Source organism: Hylobates moloch, unplaced genomic scaffold (genome assembly GCF_009828535.3).
Source record: "Hylobates moloch isolate HMO894 unplaced genomic scaffold, HMol_V3 SCAFFOLD_13, whole genome shotgun sequence".
In the NCBI taxonomy this organism is placed as follows: domain Eukaryota; kingdom Metazoa; phylum Chordata; class Mammalia; order Primates; family Hylobatidae; genus Hylobates; species Hylobates moloch.
Window position 1 is genome coordinate 20645230 of NW_026652288.1, and position 21323 is coordinate 20666552.

General features: G+C 44.9%; 1 protein-coding gene across 1 annotated transcript in view; it reads right to left on the reverse strand.

Annotated features, from left to right (window-relative positions):
- APOB (apolipoprotein B) overlaps nt 1–20876 on the reverse strand; it is a 42549-nt gene extending 21673 nt beyond the window's left edge. Inside the window, exons 1-17 of the mRNA XM_032172346.2 lie at nt 20679–20876; nt 20332–20370; nt 19183–19298; nt 17789–17934; nt 14510–14663; nt 13639–13794; nt 12110–12234; nt 11342–11427; nt 9826–10045; nt 8885–9112; nt 6467–6584; nt 6208–6354; nt 4877–5088; nt 4378–4615; nt 3341–3517; nt 1483–1674; nt 63–230 (exon numbers count right to left, since the gene is read on the reverse strand). Of these exons, the coding sequence (XP_032028237.1) occupies nt 63–230; nt 1483–1674; nt 3341–3517; nt 4378–4615; nt 4877–5088; nt 6208–6354; nt 6467–6584; nt 8885–9112; nt 9826–10045; nt 11342–11427; nt 12110–12234; nt 13639–13794; nt 14510–14663; nt 17789–17934; nt 19183–19298; nt 20332–20370; nt 20679–20748 (2592 nt within the window). The 5' untranslated portion in view covers nt 20749–20876. The remainder of the gene's footprint in view (nt 1–62; nt 231–1482; nt 1675–3340; nt 3518–4377; nt 4616–4876; nt 5089–6207; nt 6355–6466; nt 6585–8884; nt 9113–9825; nt 10046–11341; nt 11428–12109; nt 12235–13638; nt 13795–14509; nt 14664–17788; nt 17935–19182; nt 19299–20331; nt 20371–20678) is intronic.
- Between the last annotated feature and the right edge of the window lie 447 nt (nt 20877–21323).

Genomic DNA, 21323 nt, shown 5'->3' on the forward strand with positions numbered 1-21323 from the left:
CAAGAAATCCACCCTGGAAGAAAGTAATAACCTAAGAAATCAAAAGGCAAACAGCATCTTACGTTGGCTACTTCCAGTTTTACTCCAGCCTTGGTTCCGGGAGCAATGACTCCAGATGAAGATATTTGCAACTGTAATCCAGCTCCAGTGGGGAGTTCAAAGGCATTCTCCATGAAGATGTAGTGAAGAAAAAAGTCATTCTTTGAGCCCTTCCTGATGACCTCTCCAATCTATAGACCCAATAGGGGAGAGCAAATGAAAGTAAGTCTTTTTAAAGTCGGTTTTGTTAATTGCAGCCTCCCATACATTGGAGAGTAATTCCTCTTTATCTAGAAAGGAAGGACTAACATATTTTGATGAGCTGAATAGTTTGATAAATAAAGATCAAACTGATGTTTTTACCATTTTCAGTGAATCAGGACATAAGCAATTTCACTAGATAGATATCATGTCATTTTCAACTGGATTCAGAAGGCCCTTAAGAATATTGCTGGGCCTCAGAGCTTTATGGACTTTAAGTATCATATATGCCATGGCTTAATTCTGGTGTTCTGGAGTCTCACTGTAAGTGAAGGTGTACTTGAAATATATTATATTATGATAAAATCAATTTTTTGAAACCAAATGCCTATTGAGATGATGTACATATCAATTTGCATTGGGTTTTATTTTTTAAATAATATTTCCATAAAATAGCTTGAGACCTGTTTTCTTAAAGTCAACATTTTTTTTTTTAATCAAGCCATAGGAGTACATTTATATATTTCCTTTTATTAATAAATTAATAATAAAAATTATAGCATATTTAGATAGTGAATTATAGTTTGCCAAATACTTTCTTTTATAATCATTGTATCATTTCAATATTAAAACGACCTTCAAGTCAGGTGCAGTGGCTCACACCTGTTATTCCAGCACTGTGGGAGGCCCAGGCTGGAGGATCACTTGAGGTCAGGAGTTCGAAACCAGCCTGGCCAACATGGTTGTTAACAGGCTTGTCTCTACTAAAAATACACAAATTAGCCGGGCATGCTGGTGCACGTCCATAGTCCCAGCTACTTGGGAGGCTGAGGCAGGAGAATTGCTTGAATCCGGAAGGCAGAGTTGCAGTGAGCCGAGATTGTATCACTGCACTCCAGCCTGGGAACAAGACTCCATCTCAAAAAACTAAAAAACTAAAAATAAAAATAAAAGGACCTTCAGCAAAAGTAGAGGAAGGTATACCGAACATTGTTTTCCAGATGAATAAATTAATGCTCATAAAAATACAGCTAACATTATGAATAGCTTAATTTCTAAATGTTAACAGTTCCTTGTGATCCAAGAGTCATCTTCAGTGAAATTCAAGGCAAACCTCCATCTTTGAAGAAAGTACAAGCATCTTTTCTGGCTTGTGCAGCTGGGATCGTAAGGGAGTCTGCGTGATCTAAAAAAAAAACCAACGTCTGGTCTCATGGGCCCCAATGGGGCCTGCTGACTTACCATCTGGGGGATCCCCTGCAGAGTGCGGGCACTCATCAGAAGCAGCTTTCCCAGGAGCTGGAGGTCATGGAGCCTGGCAAAGCCAAGCTCCTCTCCCAAGATGCGGAGGTAGGCTCTGGCTTCCGGGACTTCTTTGGATTTCAGATCTTTAATCAGCTTGTCAACACTGAGCATCATTCCATTTACCATATCCTGAGAGTTTAGTAATAAAATGGCCAGTGAGATGTCAGCAATGTCAAACACCTTTCAGTTCCCAACGTGGGACCTGTCTAGTGCAGCCAGGATGGGCCTAAAAAATGCTCCAGGTGAGGAACAGGGAGACACTGAAGTCCAGGCTAATTCCTCTAAACAGAGATTAAAGAACTAAGGTCTTGTCAGGGATAGTGGCACTCCTAAAGCTATTCTTAATTTAAAAATCAGTAGACATAGTAAGATGTGGTGGGGTGAGGGGAGGGGTCCCTGTTCTCCAGTATGCCAGGATCCTCAAGATTAGAAGATCCTCTATCTCCCGCCTGTTCCCTGCTTAGCCTTCTCTTCTTTGACCAGTGAAGATTACAAGGTGTTTCTTAAGAAAATGTTGCTGTTATATAAATTCACCAGAAGTTTGAAAAACACTGGATCCTAGACAAGTTCTTCTTAGAGAGAAGAAGAATCTCAGAGATGGATGCCCAGGCATTGGGGGAAAAAAATGTGAAACTGACAGACTCAAAGCAGATCCAAAGATCCTCGGCCTCAAGTGGGGGTCAGGAAATTAGAAGATGGAGCTGGTGCTCAACAGTGAGCTTGGAGGGGTAAATTACTGCCTTGCTCTGCAAAGTTGAATGTGCATACAAGTCACATGAGGTCTTGCTAAAATGCAGCTTCTGATTCAGTAGATTGTGGGTGAAGCCTGAGAAGCTGTATTTCTGACCAGACTACACTTTGGGTAGCAAAAAATTCAAGAATAAGCTCCAGATCATACAACCTATTTTGCTCCTTAAATGGGAGCTCATTGCTAGCTTCAAAGTGGAAGTTTGGTCTCATTTGCTAGTGCACTGATAGGAGTGAGAGCCAAAGAAAGCAGTTAATAATAATGAAAATATTAATTTAAAACCTGTAATAGTGTCTGCTTATTGAACAATCAATGCCAGCATCAGGCACTGTGCTTAGCATTTTAGATGACTTATTTCATTGTCTTTAAATAACCTTGTGAGGTTTGGACTGTTATTAGTAGTCTGGGATAGAGACAGAAACAGATACACATAATATCAACCAACTTCCCCAAGTGCGCACAGCTTCAAGACAGGGAAGTTAGAATTAAATCTATCCCCAGAGTTCATACTTTTTTTTTTTTTTAAGATAGAGTCTCACACTGTCACCCGGGCTGGAGTGTAACGGTGTGATCTCAGCTCACTGTAACCTCCACCTCCCAGGTTCAAGCAATTCTCCTGCCTCAGCCTCCCGAGTAGCTAGGATTACAGGCACCCACTACCACGCCCAGCTAGTTTTTTGTATTTTTAGTAGAGACGGGGTTTCACCATGTTGGCCAGGCTGGTCTCAAATTCCTGACCTTGTGATCTGCCCACCCTGGCCTCCCAAAGTGCTGGGATTACAGGCATGAGCCACCACACCCAGCCCAGAGTTCATACTCTTAATTGTTATCCTAGAGTACTTATCGTGAGTCTGGTTTCTGGGCACACTGAATTCAGGAGACCTTTAACTGCAGAGGATACTGGCCCTTACCCCAGCAGGTCTGGTTGATAAAGCATAGTTATCACTTCAGTTAGATAGTATTTTGATGACTTTCATGCTTAGAAAATAATTGTTTTTGCGTTGAGATCCAAAGCTTTCCTTAAGAAGATACTTAACAAATACACACCTGCTCCCGTTTATCATCTTTGGTATAGCCAAAGTGGTCCACTAAGACCTTAGAGACACCATCAGGAACTTGACCTTTAACCCAGTACAAAGCTTTGCTGACACTGTCTGGGAAAAATCCTTGCTTCCCAAAAAGAGCTTCCAATGTTGGCTCAAAGCCTTTTCCTTCCAAGCCAATCTGAGAAAGAAAATCAGACAAGAAAATGGCATCAGGTTTCTTTGTTGTATGCCAGCCTAGTAGTCCCCCTTCTTGATGTCCAGTTACCTAAACAAGTATTTGAATACCACAGGCCAGGAGCTGACCTTAGTTAGCACTTCACAGGAGCTGCTTTATTAAAATCTCACTAGAATATTGACCTTATTACTTGCTTTTATCTAGAAGAGGCAGCTATGGTTTAGAGAGGACAAATAATTCAACCAAGATTTCAGAGTTGGGAGTGATTTGAGATTTGAAGCAGATCTGACTAGGCAGCACAAATGCTTCCTTGGCTTTGGGACTTAAAGACGAGACATCTGCATTTCAATTTTTTTTTTTTTTTTTGAGATGGAGTCTTTCTCTGTCGCCCAGGCTGGAGCGCAGTGGCGCAATCTCTCGGCTCACTGCAAGCTCAGCCTCCTGGGTTCACGCCATTCTCCTGCTTCAGCCCCCCGAGTAGCTGGGACTACAGGCACCCACCATCACTCCCGGCTAATTTTTTGTATTTTTAATAGAGACGGGTTTTCACCGTGTTAGCCAGGACGGTGTCGATATCCTGACCTCGTGATCCACCCGCCTCGGCCTCCCGAAGTGCTGGGATTACAGGAGTGAGCCACCTCGCCCGGCCTGCATTTCTATTAATGTTAAGAAGTCATGCTTCAGGTGACCCCTAGCGGGGAGAGAGGAAGGCGGGGAAGGAGGGAAAGAAGAAAGCCTCAGAATCATGGTAGGAAGTGCCTGGTGGTTCTAGTTTTCCTCTGGCTAGCTCCTGGCTCCCAGGGACTCTCTGTTTATGATGCTGTACAAAATGGGCTAGAGAACCTCGAACTCTTCACACTTACCTCGAAGAGGTCAGCTGAAGCAAATCCAAAGGCAGTGAGGGTAGTTTTCAGCATACTTTCTTTAGGAAGGTAGTTATTTGGATCAAATATAAGATTCCCTTCGATTTTGGCTGAGGCTGGGTCAAGTGATGGAAGAGAAACAGATTTGTAGAGTTGATAGTTCCGAGAGAATTTTCTGAAGTCCATAACAGTTGGAAGTTGAGATTCTTTTAGAGCTTCTTTCACTAACTTTTTCAGACTAGATAAGAAGAAGTAAATTTTGAGCTGACACACTATGTTATTATCCTTTGACTCTTGCACCCCAAGTAAATATGGATTTCCAATCACTACTAAAATGTCCGGATTTCATTGACCCTAAGGCTTTGAGTCTAGGTATGCTACACATTTGCACAAGTGTTTGTTTCAGAAGCAAGGGCAGATAGTGGCTATGCCGAAACCTGGGGTTGGAATTCCAGCTCAGGGCCCTCAGTGGTATATGGGTGGAATAGCTTTTACTTACTCTTGGATATCCAATTCTTCTGAGTTCAAGATATTGGCAATATGGGAAGCCACAAAGTTCTTCACTTGCTCATTCTGTTCCCGTGGTAGAAGTTGGACAATTTTGTTAATATCTGCCTGTGAAGGACTCCTCATCAGCATGAGATAGGCAGCCAGTCGCTTATCTCCCGGAGAAGCACCATCAAGGAAAATCTGAAGAAGAACCTCCTGGTCCTGCAGTCAAAAGAGGAGATGGTTATCACTGTCCTGTGGTCAGAACACAGAACATGCCTGGCAAACACTGGCATTGTCTGCTAGCTCTTTCTTAAGCACAGGTCTAATTTCTCTGTAATCACTCTTCAAATGCTGGTATTGAATCTTCTTGCCAGTGTTTCCTAGAGCACTATCAAGTAAGGGTTCCCAGAAGAAGCCTGTGGAATGCCTGTTGAATTCAATTCCATTAAAACACATAAATTATGGCCAAGTTATGATTTGTTTGGAGATCCACCACTAAGTGAAAATCAAGTTGTTTTAACGTAAGTTATTTTAATGTGAGGGTAAAGATGAGAAGGGGTAGTAAGAGTTTGGGGCTAATAAATAGGGTAGTTTCCAAAGTTCTGGAGTCATTGCACCTAAGAGGGGGCCAAGTTGGCTATCCTAGCCTAAGGTTTTTGGTAGAAAATTAAGCATGTTTTTCCATGATGAGAGGGATGATCAATCTGGTAGGTGGATGCTAGGTAGCAAAAACATCTCACATTCTGCATGTTGACATAGCAGCAAGGTCAAGTATTTCTCTCATGTCACCTACTGCTAGGCAGTCAAGTCAATAGGCTTGTTGAAATTTGCAATTAGACTACAGTAGAGGCCAGGTACAGTGGCTCACACCTGTAATCCCAGCACTTTGCGAGGCTGAGGCAGGTGGATCACCTGCGGTCAGGAGCTCAAGACCAGCCTGGCCAACATGGCAAAACTCCGTCTCTACTAAAAAATACAAAAATTAGCTGGGTGTGGTGGCACATGCCTGTAATCCCAGTTACTCGGGAGGCTGAGGCAGGGAGAATTGATTGAACCCCGGAGGCAGAAGTTGCAGTGAGCTGAGATCATGCCACTGCACTCCAGCCTGGGCAATAGAGTGAGACTCCATCTCGAAAGAAGGAAGGAAGGAAGGAAGGAAAGAAGGAAGGGAGGGAGGGTGGGAGGAAGGAAGGAAGGAAGGAAGGAAGGAAGGAAGGAAGGAAGGAAAGAAACAGCAGAATAAAGTCAGTAGATGAAATCTAGAGTCTCATTCCCCCAGTACCTTCCAAATCCTTGTTAATAAACTTTCCCTTTCAGACCTCTTCTTGTGGACTTTACCTTGTCTTTAGGCTCCATTTTCCGCAGAGCCTGGATGGCAGCTTTCTGGATCATCAGTGATGGCTTTGTACTTTGGACACATTTCAGGATTGAAGACTTGAGTTCTGGAGTTAACTGCTCCATGGTTTGGCCCATATTTCCAATGACCTGCATTGAAGAAAAGAAACAAGAACCCATCAGGGTGCAGGAGAGGGAAGTAAAAGGTGTCCAGGAAAAGTGCTTCTGAAATGATGTATGTCATATAAAAGACTGAGATTACCCGCAGAATCAAATAGGTGTAATCTTCATCCCCAGTGCAGTCGTCTTTAATCTGTTCCATCAGGTAATTAGCAATGTCCAGCAGCTCCTGGGTCCCTGTAGGGTTTGTCTTATGATAGCTACAGAATAAGAGAAGAGAGTCAGGACTTGGTAACCCAAGTTAGGTTTGTCTTAAAACCCAAACTTGTGAATTGGAAAAAATAATTATAAAATTCATATGGAATCCAAAAAGAGCCTGAATAGCTGAAGCAATTTTAAGCAAAAAGAACAAAGCTGGAGGCATCACATTACCTGACTTCAAATTATGCAACAAGGCTATAGTAATCTAAATAGCATGGTATTGGCATAAAAATAGACACATAGATCAATGGAACAGAATAGTGAACCCAGAAATAAAGTCACATACTTGCAGTCAACAGATCTTTGACAAAATTGACAAAAACATACACTAGGGAAAGGACACCCTTTTCAATAAGTGGTGCTGGGAAAGATGGATTGCCATATGCAGAAGAATAAAACTGGACTCCTATCTGTCACCATATAAAAAAATCAAGATGGATCAAAGACTTAAATGTAAGACCTGAGACTATAAAAATGCAAGAAGAAAACCTAGGGAAAACTTCTCTGGACATTGGCCTAGACAAAGAATTCATGAATAAGACCTCAAAGGCAAAGACAACAAAAACAAAAAACAGACAAATAGAACTTAATTAAAGTAAAAAGCTTCTGCACAGTAAAACAAATAATCAACAGGATGGACAACCTGCAGAATGGGAGAAACTATTTGCAAACTATTCATCCAGCAGGTTACTAATATCCAGAATGTACAAGGAATTCAAACAACTCAACAAAAAATCTCCGATTAAAAAGTAGGCAAAGGACATGAATAGACATTTTTTCAAAAGAAGATATACAAATGGCAATAGGCATATGAAAAAATGCATAACATTACTAATCATTAGAGAAATGTAAATTAAAACCACAATGAGATAACATCTTACAAGAGTCAGGAGGGCCATTATTCAAAAGACAAAAAATAACAGATGTTGGTGAGGATACAGAGAAAAGGAAACAGTTAACCACTGTTGATGGGATTGTAAATAAGTACAACCTCTGTGGAAAACAATACAGAACTAAAAGAACAGAAAACAATCAAAGAACTAAAAATAGAGCTACCAATGAATCCAACAATCCCATTACTGGGTGTATACCTAAAGGAAAAGAAATCATTATATCCAAAGGAAACCTGCACCCATATGTTTATCGCAGCACTATTCACAATAGCAAAGACATGGAATCAACCTAAGTGTCCATCAATGGACGATTGGATCAAAAATGTGAAATGTATAGGCAATAAAATACTATGCGGCCATAAAAAGAATAAAATCATGTCATTTGCAGCAACATGGATGGAACTGAAGGTCATTGTCTTAAGTGAAACAGGACAGTCACAGAAAGACAAATATTGCGTGTTGTCATTTATAAATGGGAGCGAAATAATGTGCACACAAGGACATAGTGTGTGGAATCATAGACAAAATTGAGACTCGGAAGGTGTGGAAGTGGAGGGAGATGGATAGTGAGAAATTACTTAGTGGGTACACTATATGTTGTCTGGGTGATGGATACTCTGAAAGCTCTGACTTAACTACTGCACAATCTATTCATGTAACAAAATTACAATTGTTCCACATAAATTTATATAAAAATGTAGAAAAGCAAAAAAATTTCATCAGAAGAAAAAACTGCTAGCCTGAGCAACATGGTGAAACCCTGTATCTACCAAAAATACGAAAATTAGCCAGGGCGTGGTAGCATGCACCTGTGGTCCCAGCTACTCAGGAGGCTGAGGTAGGAGGATCACTTCAGCCCAGGAATTTGAGGCTGCAGTGAGCTGTGACTGCACCACTGCACTCCAGCCTGGGTGACACAGTGAGACCATCTCAAAAAAAAAAAAAAATTAAAAGGAAAAAACTGCTAACTAATATTGAACTGAAGTTAATAATATGCATGCTGTAATACTTAGGGGAAAGTGTGTTGATGTTTTCAATTTACTTTGAAATGCTTCAGAAAATAAGATGAATTAATGGATGGATGTATATGTGATAAAGCAAATATAATAACACTTAAATGGTAGGAGATAGCTGGTTTTCTAGGGGTTTTCCCTGTGAAATTCTGTCAACTTTGCTATGTTCAAAAACTTTTATAATATAATATAGAGAAAATATTTTTAAAAATTCAATTTGTGTTTGCTGATATCTTATTTCAAGTCATTACCCCAAAAATGATCAAGAAAAAACACAAGAGTAAGGAGCAGAGTTTGAAAGTGGAAGGAGGGGTTCAGTTTTAATACAGAGATGCACAGAGGTGCAAGATGTTCCTCTACTTCTAGGAGGAGAAGTACAGTGTGGAAACTCACTTGTTGACCGCGTGGCTCAGTGCATACAAGGTGGCTCGGCTGCGCTGATCCCTTGCCATGTTGAAGATCTCTCGCAGCTGCTGTGCTGAGGGCTCGGGGATCAGGGCCACCAGGTAGGTGACCACATCTATCAGAAGGGGGTTGGCATGCACACGTTTCAGCCACTGGAGAATGTGAGTGGAGCACTGGGGCTGTCCACACTGAACCAAGGCTTGTAAAGTGATGGGGCTGAGAAGAAAGACATGGATAAAGTTATACAGACCACCTTCAGGGCACATAAAATATTGCTCATGGTGTGTCCTCTGCCAGGAGAGCCCTTAATCACCTCATTCACTATTCAAATCTAACCATCTTTCAAAACCCAACTTGGAGCTCAGAACCATGACGCTTTCCTTAGGAATATTACCCACAGAAGAAGCCCAATCGAGGACAGTCCCAAGAGGGGACTGCGGATCTGTAGCGACAAGAAAACTGTTATCACAGTCCTTTGGCCAGCACACACAATATGCCTGGCCAACATTAGCTGGGTCTCATTCCTGGCCTCAGTCCCTTCTCTCACCTTCATAGCACTTAAAGCCAGTGCCTTGAAGGGTAGAGAAATCATATTATATTTTTTGTCTGAGTTCTCTCTCCACCAGCCTATAAGCTTCTGAAAAGCACCTGCAATAGACCTAGGAATTAAAAGATACCCATCAAAATGTGGGAACTATTCTCCTTCTATTTTAACACACAAATACGTAGCTGCCTTGAACAGAGTATGCATGTGTGTGTTTCATGGAACTCTTAGCACATCAGCTATCCAGCAATCATGAACTGATTGACTAATTGATTAACTGGATTGATATCCAAATGGTCCCTGAGACTCTCCATTTGGCCAAGGTTTGAAAGTTCAGTCAGTTACCATCAGTTTTATAAAAAGTTGAGCTGTAACCATTAGATACCTGGACACCTCGATCAGCTGTGGCAAGAGAGATGTGACTGCCTCATCACTGAGGCCTCTCAGCTCAGTAACCAACTTATTGAAGAGATTAGCTCTCTGGATATTTTGCTCAGAGATGGTTAGTTTTTTCAGTTCCTGGAGAGTCTTCAAAACAGCTTCGGCCTGCTTTGGAGGTAATGTGGATTTGGTGCTCTCAAATGCGAGACCCATCTTCTTAGTACCTGGAAGATGGAACATGTCAAAGGAACTCTAGCTTTCTTCAACTCAACCATATCTTTGTGTACTGGAAGCTGGAAATTGTGGGGTATCAGCACAGGGGAAAAGGGAAGAAAACTATCCTGTATTCAATGCCTGCTAGATCTGGCTCTGCCATAGGTGATTGACTTGTTTTCACTGACTCATCATCCTATCCCTGTGGGGTGGCATTATTGTTCAATTTAACGATAAATTCAGCCCTGCTTCTGAGACCCACAGAGTTTTTGGGCAATGTAAATTGCTCATCCCTGGATCTCAGCTCTGAGTCCCAGATATGAGACAAAGAGATGAGACCCAGAGATGAGGAACTGCGACCCAGAGATGAGCAACTTAGGTTTCCCAAGAGCTCTCAGGATCTAAGAGGTAGAGCTGAAGTGGAATCCAGACTTGTCTGAGTCTATCATCAGGTTACCTTTAGCTTGAAATAATTGGTGAGGAGGTGCTATTGTTGACATGGTTACAACTGGGACCAGGCACATGGGTGCTTATCACCATTTCTTCTAATTGGGTCTACCAGCAGCTTGTGGGGAGGGGAGACACTTTTGTATCCTCTCCACCACCTACTGTGACCTATGCCAGGAAGAGAGGTAAAAGTCATCATGGAAATGTGGTGTAATGAAAATATTCCTGGCTTAGATTACAACCTGGCACTTATTTGCCCCCCTCTAATATTCTGCGGCCTTGACTACATCAAACTCTAAGCCTCTCTGTGTCACTGTCTCCTCTGTAGAATAGGTATAAAATCACATCTCTACCACTGACATCACAGGCTGCTATGAGCAAAAAGGACAATGAGGTAGTGTACAAGAAGGAATTTGGACAGATACAAATACAATACAATACTGGGTAAGGGTTGGACTTGAGATTGCCAGAGTTCCTTCTACCACTAAAGACTGACTCCGGAGGTTACTATCTGGCCGGACTCTCAAGGTTCTCTCCCATTTGGTCCACCTCGTCTGGGACAGCTCTGGGTCTTATCACAGGATGGGTGATGTCGGCTCTACCAAATATGTCATGTTAAACTTAGGATTCCAGTTTCCTATTTACAAATGCCTAGGTAGCTTTGGGAACTTCTTTTCCTTTATGTTATTGCAACTTGACGTCCTGAAATGAGTTTGCTTTCTCACTAGAGGTAGCCAGAACACCAGTGTCTGTATCACTTGTTAGTCGGCAGACATTTAACAGGGCTCAGCAAGTGGCTAAGCCATGACAGGCACATCTTGAGTAGATTTTCCAGCAACTATGTGGACAGAAAGTCTTACCTTCACCAAAGAAGCGGCTGTTGATCTTTGGTGTGTCTTCAAGTTTCAAAGTCTGTGTCACTTGTGCCGCCATCCCATACTTATTCCTGGTAACCAAGGGAGCACATCACGTCACGGATGGCCAGAAAATACTACTCTTTCCATGTTGAAGGTTTTCCCTGTCTCTGGATCTACCCAAGTCCTGCCCATCTTTCAAAGCATGGGTAAATCCAGCCATTGTTGGCCCTGAATGAATAACATCCACCTCTTCCTGGTCACGCTAGTTATCCTCCCATCAAAAAGACATGCACACCTTATACTCTCCACTAGTCTCGAGTGGCCAGAGGTAGGAACTAGTGCAATGTCTCAAAATTCTTTCATATCTTCCACAACATAGAGCCAAGAATATGGCAGTTACTCAATAAATATTCATTGATTATCGGTTTTCAAAGTGGATTTGGATACGCAAGTTTCCAGTCAATATCCCAAATCTTCCATGAAACCTTTTCTAACCGGGGTAACCTGCAGTGATCTCCAGGTTTTCTGGATCTACAGCCCTTAAAGAATGGATCTTAGATATCTTTTGTTGGTCTTGGATTGTTTTGCATGCCTAGGACTTTTCTGCCAAATGGCCTGTTAGCTTAAAAAGGGGGACAGGGAGGGGCGGCATTTTATCCCTCTCCATTCCTCCCTCCCCGGCACAGGTTTGCCTGGAACAGAGCACTTGAGAAGTGTTCAGTTCACACTGACCCATTAAATGACAAATCAGGGGTGCATCACATGACCTACTTGTAGGAGAAAGGCAGGAAAAGGTGTTGCTCCTTGCAGATGGCCTCTGCCACATGCTTCCTCTTGGCGTCCAGGGTGTACTGACAGGACTGGCTGCTGCTGATCAGAGTTGACAAGGGGCGGGTCTATGAACGAGATTGGAGACAAGCATTTTGATCAGTCTCTGTTGTATTCTGTTAAAAGCATTTACCTTCAAGGTAGAAGGGAGCAGGAGTCCTGTACCACTAGATAAACTCAGAGAAAGAAGATAACTGGGTACTTGACATTTAGACCAGAGGGTGCAACAAGTCGGCATCCCCAAAGCTGAGTCAAGCTGTAGACTCCTCTTTTTCCACCCTCACTGGACAAAGTCTAAACTTTGTATCCTCCACAAGCCCATCCCACCACACAGCCCCTCACACACCTGCTCAGTAAGTTTTCTTTGCCCAAAAGCCCATTCTTACCCATCTCTTTCATTTACATATTCTTTGCATTTATTGGGTTCCTGCTCCACATCTTCCACGAAACATTGCCCACTGAGCTACATGAATAATACTTTCTCCTTCCTGGTCAGGCCCAGGACTTCTTGTCTACACTGTTTGGCTTATCACCTTATTGAGTATATCATGTATACTTTATTGACCTGGCTCCTGCATTAGACTGGAAGCATCCGGAGGGGAAGGTCCATGGTTCATCTGCCACTGTCCCTTCCTTGGTGCTGCCCAGAGTGGGGTTGAGCAAACAGCAGATGCTCAGAAAAGACCCCTAAGCCGGTGCATTATCCTCTTCTGACTGTGGCACTCATGGTCATCAGACTCCCTGTTTTCAACCCTAAGGACAATGACCAGGAACAGTGCCCAGCATGACAGTGATTGCTCAAGTTATTCACGTTCACTCAGACATCCTGGGGCTCATATCAGGGAAGATGTTGCAGGGGTCAGTCAGGCTCAGGTAATATGGTGCTCCATGGCCCCAGTTAACAGACAGGAGAGGGTGCTCTGGGCTGGTGGCAGTGGGGCCATGTTTGGTCAGGGTGGTACTGGGGGTGGAAGGACAAGAAGCTGGAGCACTCTAAGTCACTCCACTTCATGGTATGAGGGAGAGGGGGAGAACACAGGTCTTGGGACTTCTTCAAAGGCCAGAGGCTTGGAGCTGGCACAAGGAGTCCTTGTGCAGAAAAGAACAGCAGGTGGTTTTGCTGCCCTACATCCATCCCCGGAACCTTCTCAGGGATGAGCAGTCATTACTCTCAAGTGATGAGATTAGAGGCAGTTTGGTGCCAGTGACAGAAGGACAGGAGGAAGGACAGGAGGAAAGACAGAGCTCTGGGCTGGGAGGGAGGAGCCTGACTCAAGTCTTGGCTCAACTGATCCCAGGCCATGAAGCCTGGGCAGACCTTCCCATGCCTGCTCAGGGTCCTATCTCTAGTCTGTATAAAAAACAGGCTGAGCAGGCTGTCCTCAAAGGTGCCCACTAGCTCGAAAATTCTGGAATTTTATTAATAAGAGGGTGCTCCTTGGTGTGCACGACAATGCTGACATGGGACTTACCATGCCTTTGATGAGAGCAAGTGGGCTGATGCCTGTGCGGATGGGCTTGAAGCGATCACACTGCCCCAGGTCTCTTTCAGTGGATATTTCTGTTGCCACATTGCCCTTCCTTGTCTTGACGGTAAAGTGAGTGGAGCAGTTTCCATACACGGTATCCTATGGGGGCAGAAGATGCAACCGCATGTATTAAACACGGGCAACATCCTTGGGTACTTGGGAGGGATGGGGTGGGGATCGTGAAAGAAAAGGCAGAAGGAATCTAGCTTTGGGAGGGACTTTCTTTTTCCTACTATGCAGAGTGTGGCCTTGCTAGTGCCTGGCCAGCCCAAGTTGGGAGAGAGAAAACCAGTTAAGGGTGGGTCTGCAGAAAGGCCTCCACAGCTTGCATCGCTGTCTTCTCCCAGTATGGTGTCGTAGAGAAATTAGAATAAGATAAGGGCACAAAAGTGCTCATGGGACTGAGGTGAAATGAATTCTGTCTCACAGTGAAACCTGAAATTCGTAAAAGAGACCAGCAACAGATCCCATTATTTTTGGTGTTTAAAAATACACACAGGATTTACTGTGTTACACCATAACCCAGCAAACACAGGTAAAGAGCATCAAACAAAAGCAGGGGTGGGGTGGCCAGGACTCCTCAATAACTGTTTTAAAATTAGACCCAACCTGATAAGCCTGCTTGGGATGATCCGTCAGTGAGCCCAAGGGACAGGAGGAACCTCGGGCACCAGTATGTCACGCCAATCCAGGGCTTCCTATGTAACTAGTCATGGAGCTGACTCAATGATCTGCTTTGTATATGGTAGGACTGGTCTCTAACACATGAAGATGAGTTTCAAGGGCCACTGCTATCAGCTTTCTAAATCCTCACCAGAAACAACACTTGCTTGGCTTCTTCTGTCTCTGGGGGAACCAGGAGGGCAGAAATGATGCCCCTCTTGATGTTCAGGATGTAAGTAGGTTCATCTTTCTCCGGGTAAAGGAAAACTTGCTTCCCTTCTGGAATGGCCAGCTTGAGCTCATACCTGTCCCAGAGAGAAGATGGTCACGGAAATGTCCTTCTCCATTATAACTTGCTGGAAGTAAGCTGGGTGGCACTGAAGTTTCTTTTCTCATGTTTTTTTAACCAATTGTTCTTCTGACATCATTTCTTTGTAAATATAGAATATAGCTACACATAGACATACATTTTCAAAAAAGTATGCACATATACATATGTTTTGGTTATTCTTTTTTTTTTCTTTTTTCTTTTTCTTTTTTTGAAATGGAGTCTTGCTCGGTCGCCCGGGCTGGAGTGCAATGGTGAAACCTCAGCTCACTGCAACCTCCACCTCTTGGGATCAAGTGATTTTCCTGCCTCAGCCTCCGGAGTAGCTAGGATTACAGGCATGTGCCATCACACCCAGCTAATTTTTGTATTTTTAGTAGAGACAGTTTTCAGCATGTTGGCCAGGCTGGTCTCAAACTCCTGACCTCAGGTGATCTTCCCTCCTTGGCCTCCCAAAGTGCTGGGACTACAGGCATGAGCCACCAGGTCCAGCCATGTTTTAAATTTTTTTGCTCGACTCATCCAGCCCTGCTCTGTTTTCCACCCATATCAGTCTCTTTGCCCATCCTCCCCATACGGACACCCAAGTGGTTGTTCCATTTGTTTCTGCACACTCATACAATCCTCTGTAAACATGGGTGAGTGCAAACAGAGTCATACAAAGATTTTGTCATTGTTTGTTTTATACAAGTGGCATTGTATTATGCATACTTTTATCTTGTTTTTCTCACTTAATTATACTTCACAAAAATCCTTCTGAGTCACTTGGTATAGCTCTAACAGATTTTTTAAAAGCTGCATGCAGAACATTCCATTCCATGGCTAAATATAATTTATTCACACATTGCCCCATTTGATGGCATTTGCCTTCTCTCTTTCTGGATTTTTTTTAAACCACACAAACAATACCAAAACAAACATCCTTATATGCCTATCTTCACACATTACTGCTTTTATTTTCATGGGCTAGAGTCCCAGAGACTAAAATGTCTGTGTCAAAGGGTATTAAGTATTTTAAATTAGAGTAGATATTGCCTGATGGCTCTCATTTCCACCAGCAGCTCAGGACAGCACACTTCCTCACTGGCCTGCCAGCAACAGGTTCTATCACTGTTTTCCAGTTTTGCAGTATGATGGGTATAAGCGGATAAATATCTTGTTGTTACATTAATTTGCATTTCTTTTTTTTTGTTTGTTTTTGAGATGGAGTCTCGCTCTGTCGCCCAGGCTGGAGTGCAGTGGCGCAATCTCAGCTCACTGCAAGCTCCGCCTCCCGGGTTCACGCCATTCTCCTGCCTCAGCCTCTCTGAGTAGCTGGGACTGACTACAGGCGCCCGCCACCACGCCCGGCTAATTTTTTTGTATTTTTAGTAGAGACGGGGTTTCACCGTGGTCTCGATCTCCTGACCTCGTGATCTGCCCGCCTTGGCCTCCCAAAGTGCTGGGATTACAAGCGTGAGCCACCGCGCCCGGCCCAATTTGCATTTCTTGACTACCAGTGAATTGGAGCTTCTTTTCATACACTTGTTGGACAGTCATTCTTTCGTATGGTGTCAGGCCATGGCTGAAGCCCATGCTGACTTTGGTCTTCGGGATTTCCCATTGGGTACTCTCTGAGTTTCTGAGGACCTGGCTGCAGCCACTCTGGTTACATCAGGAGGAAAAGGTAACGGACTTATCTCCCACAGCCTACACCCTCTCAGAAAGTTCCCAACACAAAGAAATGATAAATGTTTGAGATGATGGGTATGCTAGTTACTCTGATCTGATCACCATACATTACATGTATCAAAACATCACTATATTCTCAATAAATATGTATAATTATTGTATGTCCATTTTTAAAAAAGACAGTTAAAGCCAGCCATGAAGATGCAAACCTGGAAAGCCCTCCTTTTCAAGAACAGGAGTCTCTTCTGTATTTGGAGAAGACCAAGGACCAAAAAACCACCATTCTTTCCTCCTGCCGCCATAACCCTCTCCCTCATATACAGTTAAGTCTTGGAGAAAATAAAGCATAGGAAAGAAAGAAGCCTCACAGCCTATTTTGGCGAGAAAGGCCTGGCATCTGAATCTAATGTTTAGCAAAACTGAAAAATGGGCAAGAATGGTGATATGGTTTGGCTCTGGGTCTCCACCCAAATCTCGTCTCGTAGCTCTCATAATTCCCACGTGTTGTGAGAGGGACCCAGTGGCAGGTGATTGAATCATGGGGGCAGGTCTTTCCCGTGCTGTTCTCGTGATGTGATTGCAAATGGGTCTCGGAAGATCTGATGGTTCTAAAAACAGGAGTTTCTCTGCACAAGCTCTCTTTGCCAGTCGCCAACTGCATAAGATGTGACTTGCTGTCTCTCACCTTCTGCCATGATTGTGAGACCTCCCCAGCCACGTGGAACTGTGAGTCCAATAAACCTTTCTTTTGTAAATTGCCCAGTCTCAGGTATATCTTTAGCAGCCACATGAAAACAGACGAATACAGTTTTCTGATGCTACCAAGTTAACAACTCTGTCCTGCCTGTATTCACACACACCTAAGACCCTACAAAGTGTGACTGAGGATGAGGCAGGGGGGATGTTGAAAATATTCACAACGGGTGCGACACGGGCCCTGACTAGTCAGCAGAGATGCAGCTGCGGTGCCCCATCAGCGTGCAGTGGCTGAATGCCAGCCTAGGAGGGGGAGCCACTGAAGACTTGGTGCTCCTCTGCCCTGCGCTGAACAGACCCTGCCCCACCATGTGCTGGCCACAGGAGCCAGTGCCTCTGGGACCGTACACCGAAGACCACCAAGCACTGGTCTTGTTTGGTTCTTTAAATAAGAATTCACTTGTTTAAACAAAGCATCTCAGTTTTATAATCTCAAGAAGCTTAAAGCATGAGATTTTTAGAAACACATTAAAATGATAATTAAAGGAACCTAACTAGGGAAGGGTAAATAATGCTTCTCTCTTTTTGATGATTGTGAAAACTCAGCAATTCCCTGATCCATGATGGATATGGAATACAAATACTTAGAGTCACATCCGTGCCTGGTGTAAACACACAAGTTCATACCTCAGCAGACACACACACATGCGTGTGCTCATGTACAACACACCTTACCTGGACATGGCTGCAGCAAACTCCTCAGAGTTCTTGGTTTTCTTCAGCAAGGCTTTGCCCTCAGGGTTGAAGCCATATACCTCTTTCAGGGTGCACTGGCTGGTCTTCATGATGAAGCTGCAGAGCTGGGGAACCTCCAGCTCAACCTGAGAATACAGGGTAGTAGAGCATTGAGGTTGTCTATCAAGAATGAGAGGCGGCCCCTCTAATCAGAGCACCAAAGGGAATGCTGCCGGGAACACCACTGCCTGCTCTTCAACACCACCTGCCTTATCAACATGCCTCCTGGGTTCTCTGTGCACCAACCTAGACTTAGTCCTATTGCTGGCCTTTTCCCCCTCCCGGGCTAACACGTTTCTTAAGTTTGCCCCTTTTCACGGGAAGCAGGATGTCCTTAATTGGTTCTAAAGTTACTCACTTTAATTATAAAGAGCTGTGGTTAAATAGAAGCGCTGCAGACTAGGAGAGTGAAGAAGAAAAACAGAAAGCAGGAAGAGGGCCATCCTTAGTTTCCACAGCAAATGTCTCCTTAATGTCACCCAAAAAACTGATTATATCTATTAGGGCCTATTTAGAGCTTTGCATATAGCTGGAGTTTCAACGGATTCCTACTTATTATCCAGCACTATTCAAATAACTTTATAGAAATGTTGTACATGTGTGCTGTTCAATATGGGAGCCAGTAGCCAGGGTGGCTGTTGAGCAGTTGAAATGCAGCTTATGTGACAACGAATATGAATTTTTAATTTCATTCCATTTAAGTAGCCCAATGTGGCTCATGTCTACCATATTGGACAGCACAGACAAGAGCTACAGTACTCTCTAAAAAAGGTAACTGCTCAGCTTGACTTATCTTCCCCACCCAAACCCCAATAGCAGCCTGTAGATCTGCTCCAGCTGTACATGACATGAGTACAGTCTCAATAATAAGCAAAGTTTTATTTTAGAATATACTGTATGTTTGTATTTTTTCTTCTTTCTATTCGTTTTTCAGCAACAGATTTTGTTTGACTTAAATTATAAAAGCTGCATTTCACAGTGTGATTCCGAGATGCCTGCCTCTCTTAGCTCACCTACTGGGCTTCTCTCACACTGAAATCTACAGACTCACACTGCTGCTAATCTAGATCATGGATTCCTATTGCATCTGGGAAGTTAACGGGAAAATACATCTGACTTGCGAAATTTGGCAGGGGCAGACAACATCTCAGCAATGTGGCTGACTTACAAACAGAGGCAAAGTCCCAGTGCTTTGATCAGATTACAACAGTTCTGGGATGTTCTACGTTTGCTCAGCACACAACCTCCAGGAAGGTCGCGTGTTGGGCGCCCGCTGGAACAGGGCTGGGGGAAAGCTGTGGGCTCTAGGTCCCTCCTGACTGCGTCCTCCATACCTTGCAGTTGATCTTGGTGGCGCTTCTTGAATCAGCAGTCCCAGGGACTCCACTGGAACTCTCAGCCTCATAGTTGTATGTGTACTTCCGGAGGTGCTTGAATCGGGTCGCATCTCCTAATGTGGGGAGAAATACATCGGCCACATAGCAGAAATAGCTCTCCCAAGGATAGCCAATTCTGGGCAGAGAGGGGCAGTGGCATAGAGAATTAAAAATGGTAATTAAACTCAAATTATTTTTAATTGACTTTATAATTAATTTTCCTTTATAGATTTGACTTCTCCATTGTGTTTTTGCTGAGGCTAATGTTTAAATTGGCTGGCATGTCTTGAATATCTCATCTGAGGCACAGGGAAGGGAGTAACAAGTGTCAAGTAATGGGGCCCAGAAAATCTGCATGACAGACCCTCTGGTAAATTAAGAGATGACAACATTACGCAAATAGTACTATCTCTAATGCTTTTTTAGCTTGAAAACGCCGTAATTCCGTGACTCTGAGACTACCAAATACTTGAGGCAAAGTTCATTAAGCATTAAGCGTAACTAACTTAAGAAACTCCTAGAAAGGAGTTTCTGGAGGTTTCCACCGTAGTTAGGAATTTTCTGAACAATTGAAGAAAAAGAACATCTAGGTCCTGAGCCCAGCTGCAGTGATGCCAGATGGCCACCAGATGGCGGTGCTGCCCCATCAGAAGTCGGCCTCGCAGCTCCAGCATACAGGGTCCCGCTTGGAGGCCAGTTCCTTTGACCCCCCAGGGGTCAGGTAAATAGGAAGGGGGTGGAGGTCCTATTTCTGCACAAAGGTTAAAGTCAGTATTTCCTCACCCTCACATGCTTCGAATCAATGACTAGTCACTGATAAACAGGACAGTGATGTTTCTTCAAAGTGTGCACAGGCCAGCGGAGTGACAGTCCCTTCCCTCCCCCGCCCCCAGGCTGAACTTTTGGGACAGAACAGAAGGGCAGGTAGAAGAGAGTTGGCATCCCTTGAGTGTGGGCAGAGGCTCAAGGAACTTGCTTCCTGAGTTCAGAGCAGGGCACACCACGATGCCATCTCAGCCCTGTAGAGTGGGAGGCCCTCAGGGACCCGGGTGCAGGAGACTGCACGGGGCTAGGCGCCCTTCCACGCCCCATGCGCAGATGCCTTACTTGGACAGACCGGGCTGACATTTTCCAGCATTTCCTCTTCTGTAAGACAGGAGAAAGAAATCTGTGAGCTTCCCACGTCTTCCCAGCGGGTGCCAGGGCCCGACAGGGGGACCACTGGCACAGGTTTCACGTTTCAGGAGGGAGGCAGGCTCCGGAGATCCCCTCAGCCCCTCCATCCCGCGCCCCCATCCAGAGTCTGCAGGGGCCGCCAGCTGGTCCAGTCCCTCCACTCGCCCTGGACCCTGTGGCTGCCCTCCCTCTGGCCTAGGCCCAGACTGCCCCAGCCAACCTCGTACCGCCGGCTCCCTCCCGCTCCCTCTGCGCCCGCAACGCGGCCGCGCACTCACCGGCCCGGGCGCCCGCCAGCAGCAGCAGCAGCGCCGGCAGCGCCAGCAGCGCGGGCCTCGGCGGGCCCATGGCCAGCTGCGGTGGGGCGGCTCCTGGGCTGCGGCCTGGCCTTGGCCTCGCGGCCCTGGCTAGCTGGGCGGGCTCCTCAGCGGCAGCAACCAAGAAGGGCACTCAGCCCCGCCGGTCCCGGTGGGAATGCGCGGCCGGCTCCCGCACCCCATTTATAGGAAGCCCAGGCTGCAAGAGCGCCCGGATTGCAAAAGGTCCAAAGGGCGCGTCCCGGGCCTGGCCTGTTTGCTTTTCTACACTGGCTTCTCTTTGAGCCTTGAAGAGCCTCAGGGGAGGGGGCCCACATGAGATGCAGCCGCAGCCACCAGGGGCTGGGTCCCAGGTGGGTTCCCTCCCCCGAGCGTCTTCAAGGCCCTGGCGCGGCCCTTCCTGTGTCTCAGTGGGGTTATGGCCGGCGCCTCAGGGTCTGAGAAGCCTGCCCTGACCAGGGGTGCCTTCTTCAGATGACCTACCACGGAAACAAAATCCCTGCTTCTCCTGGACTGAATTGGGAGCCACGTGGAGAACCAGTCCTGAGCGCTGTCTTGGTGGAGACAAGTTCCCATGGGTTACTTCTTTTCCATTTTGGTGGACCT